This window comes from Anolis carolinensis, chromosome 2 (genome assembly GCF_035594765.1).
Source record: "Anolis carolinensis isolate JA03-04 chromosome 2, rAnoCar3.1.pri, whole genome shotgun sequence".
Taxonomy (NCBI): domain Eukaryota; kingdom Metazoa; phylum Chordata; class Lepidosauria; order Squamata; family Dactyloidae; genus Anolis; species Anolis carolinensis.
In genome coordinates this window covers 29,617,348-29,622,780 of record NC_085842.1, presented here as the reverse complement: position 1 = coordinate 29,622,780, position 5,433 = coordinate 29,617,348, and the positions used below count along the sequence as shown (strand labels likewise).

Here is a 5,433-nt window from a genome sequence, read left to right as displayed (position 1 = left end):
CAAGGTGATTAATTTATTATTTACAACAGTTCTACACCACCTTTTTCATCCACGAAGAGGACTCAAGGTGGTTTGCAACATTCACTTACCTTATGCAGACAAGAGTTCTTTCTCCCACCCTTGACCTTCCAGATATATAAACTCCACTTGCCTAGTTTTCAAGACTTCCCAACCTCTGAAGATGCCCGAGATGTGGTCCAATCGTCAGGAGGGAATACTTCTGGAACATGGCCATACGGACTATAAAACTTAAAGCAATCCAATGATTCCGGCCATGAGAGCCTTTGACAACAGCCTACCAGTTGCTTTGAATTGTGGGAGTTGAAGTCCAAAACTGGAGGGTCCAAAGTTTGCCTATGTCTGTAGTGTCCGTCTGGCTTATTTTAATCATACTTGTGTCCCCCTGCGCTAATGAGACTGACTTGGGCCAGCATCTATTTGCCTGCTCTAAGAACTTCTTTGGAATCTGGTCCACTTTCACTGTGGCTGGAGATGCAAAGGAGAATCAGCTCTCCCTTCGTGCTGTTGCGGTGGCTCTGAAAAGAGCCTTTGGGTCTGTTTAACATGGTCCTTCCTTCCTTCCCTGACTAGACGGCGAGGGACACTGCCTGGGGCTTGAGGCCGGGCTTGGGCCCCTTTCCGGCGGCAGGTCCCTTGGCGCCGCTGCCTCCCGCCGCTGGTGCTCCGCGGGGCTTGGTGCTGGGGGCGGAGGCCGAGGAGTGGGCGGGGGGCTCGGTCTTCTTGGGGAGCAGGACGGCGTGGATGTTGGGCAAGACGCCGCCCTGGGCGATGGTGACGCCGCCGAGCAGCTTGTTGAGCTCCTCGTCGTTGCGGATGGCAAGTTGGAGGTGCCTGGGGATGATACGGCTCTTCTTGTTGTCGCGGGCGGCGTTCCCGGCCAGCTCGAGGATTTCGGCGCTAAGATACTCAAGGACGGCAGCCAGGTAAACAGGCGCCCCGGAGCCGACGCGCTCAGCGTAGTTGCCCTTGCGCAAGAGGCGGTGGACGCGCCCCACGGGGAACTGGAGGCCGGCCCTTGAGGAGCGCGACTTGGCTTTAGCCCGCGCCTTACCGCCCGTCTTCCCGCGACCTGACATTGCTGCTCCGCTCTTGCCTATCGCTTCTCTCTATTTCTGCCTTCCTTTCTCTTCCTCGAAGACGACGAAACTGCGCCCTGAGGTGCTACAGGGCGCTCTTTTATACCCTCCCTGAGGGGGCCGCCCTGGCTGTGATTGGTGTAAATCAGGATCCGCCTTCCTATTGGCCCAGAACCTTCCACCAATGAGAAAAGAGCGCCCCAAGGACAACAGAATGCCGCTTCTTGATGGGAGTTTCTGTATAAGACTGTATGGGGATATCTATCGATATCTATAGAAATATTTATATCTGCACAGTATCTGTGCACACATATGTATATATATATATATAGGTATAAATATGACACAAAATGACAGGTTTTTAAGGGAATTATTTTAGTCTGTTGATCACAGTTGAGATCCAAATACAGTAGAGTCTCACTTATCCAACACTCGCTTATCCAACGTTCTGGATTATCCAACACATTTTTGTAGTCAATGTTATCAATATATCGTGATATTTTGGTGCTAACTTCATAAATACAGTAATTACTACATAGCATTACTGCATATTGAACTACTTTTTCTGCCAAATTTGTTGTCTAACATGATGTTTTGGTGCTTCATTTGTAAAATCATAACCTAATTTGATATATATATATATATATATATATATATATATATATATATATATATATGACAGATTTATATATGTTTATGTACACACAAAGACACATCCCTTTTCCTAATATACATAGTTTCAAAGGGAAAAATTAATCCCCTCTCAAGTTTTCAATGCCCACTTCTCTTCTGCTGGAGAAACTGGGAATGTTTTATCCTTTTCCCCTTTTATTATTATTAAATATGTATGATTATCCCCTTTCTCCTTTTGAACGAGATTCAAAGCCGCTGAGGACACTTAAAGGAATGCTAATTGCTATTCAACACATAAGCATTCAAATGGACAGGACGTTTTTGCTTATTAGACCTATGAGGCTTCTCTCTTTGACCTGCAGCGAGTCCTTTTAATATACAGTAGAGTCTCACTTATCCAACAGTCGCTTATCCAACGTTCTGGATTATCCAACACATTTTTGTAGTCAATGTTTTCAATATATCGTGATATTTTGTTGCTAAATTCATAAATATAGTACTAATTACTACATAGCATAACTGCGTATTGAACTACTTTTTCTGCCAAATTTGTTGTCTAACATGATGTTTTGGTGCTTCATTTGTAAAATCATAACCTAATTTGATGTTTAATTGGCTTTTCCTTAATGCCTCCTTATTATCCAACATATTCGCTTATCCAACGTGCTGCCGGCCCGTTTATGTTGGATAAGTGAGACTCTACTGTACTAATAATAAATGTGTGTTTTGTTTTGTTTTTGGTGCTGAATAAAAGGCGGCTGAAGGGATCCGCGGTTAATGGGATCTCTCTCTGGGCGCCTTTTGAGGGAGAAGCAGACATGGCGCCTCAGTTTCCCGCCTTTTTTCTCTGCTTCTCTTTTCCCTGTCAAAGAAACGGAATGGCTGAAGAAACCGCCCTCTGGAATGTGTCAAACGAAAATATCACCCTTTATATTGGAGAGAAACCAAGCCAATCCGTTTACTAAATAAATCAGGAAATCCCCATTTTATAACCTAGTTCATACAAGCGCCCGAAATATGAACTGTTTCTTCCCTGAGGAGAAATCAATTGCTCTCGTTTCGTCAGTAATGACAGCCAGGCATCCGTTTAAAAGCGCCTAATTCCTAAATTACTCGACTAAAATGCCTCGGATTTATTGCTCTTCCATTTGTTATTAACAGGCGATATTTACTCCATTCCTAAATAGCCCTTTCTATGGGTGAAAACCCTCTCTTGATCATAATGGAGGCGCCTGGCTTTGAAGGAAACATATGGACAGAATGACGTATTAAAATAGTATTAAATGTGCCTGCTTCGGTCCTCTCATACACATATAGGAATAGAATCCTGTGCTGACATTTAAACTATCACATCATGAAGACTGAGGAATTATTAATTTTCCTTTCAGAGTTGAAATAAGTGAAATAAGGGACAGGTTTGAACTCCCATCCACGTGCCAACCAGGGCTGACCCTGCTTAGCTTCTGAAATCAGGCGGGAAAAGAGCACTTTGAATTGTTTCACATAGTATACTATCCCGACAACTTCTCCTGCTTTTGGAAGTATGACAGCTCTTCGTTGGTGGGCTCTGATTGGTCCAAGCGCAGCGGGGCTTGTTGATGGACGTTCCACTTTGTTTGGGCCACGCCCACTTTAGAAGTGGGCGGACCGGACTGAAAACCACAACAGTTACAGCCGACTGAGGCAGAGGAGTTTAGCAGAATGAGACCCTGACTAAACACAACGGGATTTGCGTATTCAACAACGTCCCCTTTTACTTTTCTTGTACTTGTGTCTGAAATTCAAAATGTTTCCACCTAAACTTGAGAAAGAGGAATAATTTATTTTGCCAGGTGGCAACAGAGGGTTGGGCTTGATCAATTATTTACTCCATAATGAAACTTACAGGCGAGTAAGAGGGTGTGTGTTCGTCTACACTGTAGAATTAACGCAGTTTGACACTACTTTAACTGCCATGACTCAATGCTATGGTATTCTAAGAGTTTTAGTTTGGTGAGGCCCCAGCACTCTTTGGCAGAGAAAGTTAGGGACCTTGTAAAACTACAAATCCTATGATCCCAATGCATGGCGGCATGGCAGTTAAAATGGTGCCAAACTTCATTAATTTGAGATGTGGTTTTGCAAGATATTTAGCCTTTTCTGCCCAAGAGTGCTGGCCTTACCAAACTACAGATCCCTGGATTCCACTGCATTGAGTCATGCAGTGCTGCCGACCTGCATTAATTCTACAGTGGGGATGCATGTGGAGAAGAGGGACTTAGCACTTTTAATAGTTCCATAAATGAAGTATTATAGAGTACGTGACTGACAGGAGACATTTTCTGGCTTTCATACCAATTTTAAAAAGGTAGGAGAGCTCTATCCTTTTTTTCATCTGGTTCCCGCAGCATTCAGTCCTTAAGAATATATCAGGATCCTGAACATTTTCGTATAATACTCTTCTATTTCCCTCACGAAGCATAGCCCCGATTCTTGTTGCAGTCACCGCCAAAGATAGAAAAAGGCGGGACGCTGTATCCCCGACCGGAGTGGAAACCCCACACGCTTCTGACAGCATTGGAAAAAACCCAGTGCTTGTTATGACCTTCCTCAGCCAATAGAAATCGAGCATTGCGCTGATATGTAAATTACATAGTAGAACTTCAGTCCCCTCTCTTCCTTTTGACCTAAAGAATTGAGCCTGGCAAGACTTCACTGCCTGCCTTTCCAAAGAAAATAAGTGAGAAAATTGTTATTGTGATTATTATTATTACTAATATTTATATTCAATGTCTACGATGTTTTCAATTATAGTACAGCAGCAAATCACGACCTAAAGCTTGCCTTATTCCAAGCCGCTACGAGTCCCCGCGAGGAGATGGTGGCGGGGTATAAATAAAGTTTTATTATTATTATTTATTTTTATTATTATTATCCACCCTCTTTCACTTCCCCAAGTCATATACTGCAGAAGTAATATACTTTGACACCTCTTTGACTGTCATGGCTCAATGCTATGAATTCCTGCACAAATTGTAGTTTTCCAAGTTCATTGTTGTGAGTTTTCTGGGCTGTAAGGTCATGTTCCAGAAGCATTCTTTCCTGATGCTTTGCCCACATCTATGGCAGGCATCCTCAGAGGTTGTGAGGTCTGTTGGAAACTAGGCAAATGGGGTTTATATCTGTGGAAGGAGCCAGGCTTTGAAGCTGAAAGGCCATTCAATGCTAATCAAGGTGATAAATTGCAACATTTACACTTGCCTCAAGCAGACAAGAGTTCCTTCTCCCACCCTGGACATTCCACAGATATAGAAACCCCACTTGCCTAGTTTCCAACACACCCCACAACCTCTGAGGATGCCTGCCATAGATGTGGGCAAAAACGTCAGGAGAGAATGCTTCTGAAGCATGGCCATACAGCCCAGAAAACTCAGAGCAACCCAGAGAACAAGACTGTCAATCAATGTGCATGTGTTTACAAGCCTTCAAGTCACTTGCCCATTTATGACAACCTCGTGAGTTTCACTAGATTTTCTTAGGCAAGAAACTCTCAGTAGTTTTGCCATTTCCTTCCTGTCTGATATAGCCTGCTTAGCATCTGGTATTCATTGGTGGTCTCCCATCCAAGTACTAACCACAGCTGCTTAATTTTCAAGATGAGAAAGGATCTGGTGCTTTTAAGATTCTTTAGGTATTAGAGGCAAAAAACAACAAAAAAAACACA

At 43.5% G+C, this 5,433-nt stretch overlaps 1 protein-coding gene across 1 annotated transcript; it reads right to left on the bottom strand.

Annotated features, from left to right (window-relative positions):
* Positions 1 to 573: 573 nt before the first annotated feature.
* Positions 574 to 1,155, bottom strand: LOC100564904 (histone H2A). The gene has a single exon (XM_003217963.4). It carries the CDS (start codon positions 1,095 to 1,097, stop codon positions 588 to 590), a length of 510 nt encoding a protein of 169 aa, XP_003218011.1. The 5' UTR covers positions 1,098 to 1,155; the 3' UTR covers positions 574 to 587.
* Positions 1,156 to 5,433: the final 4,278 nt, after the last annotated feature.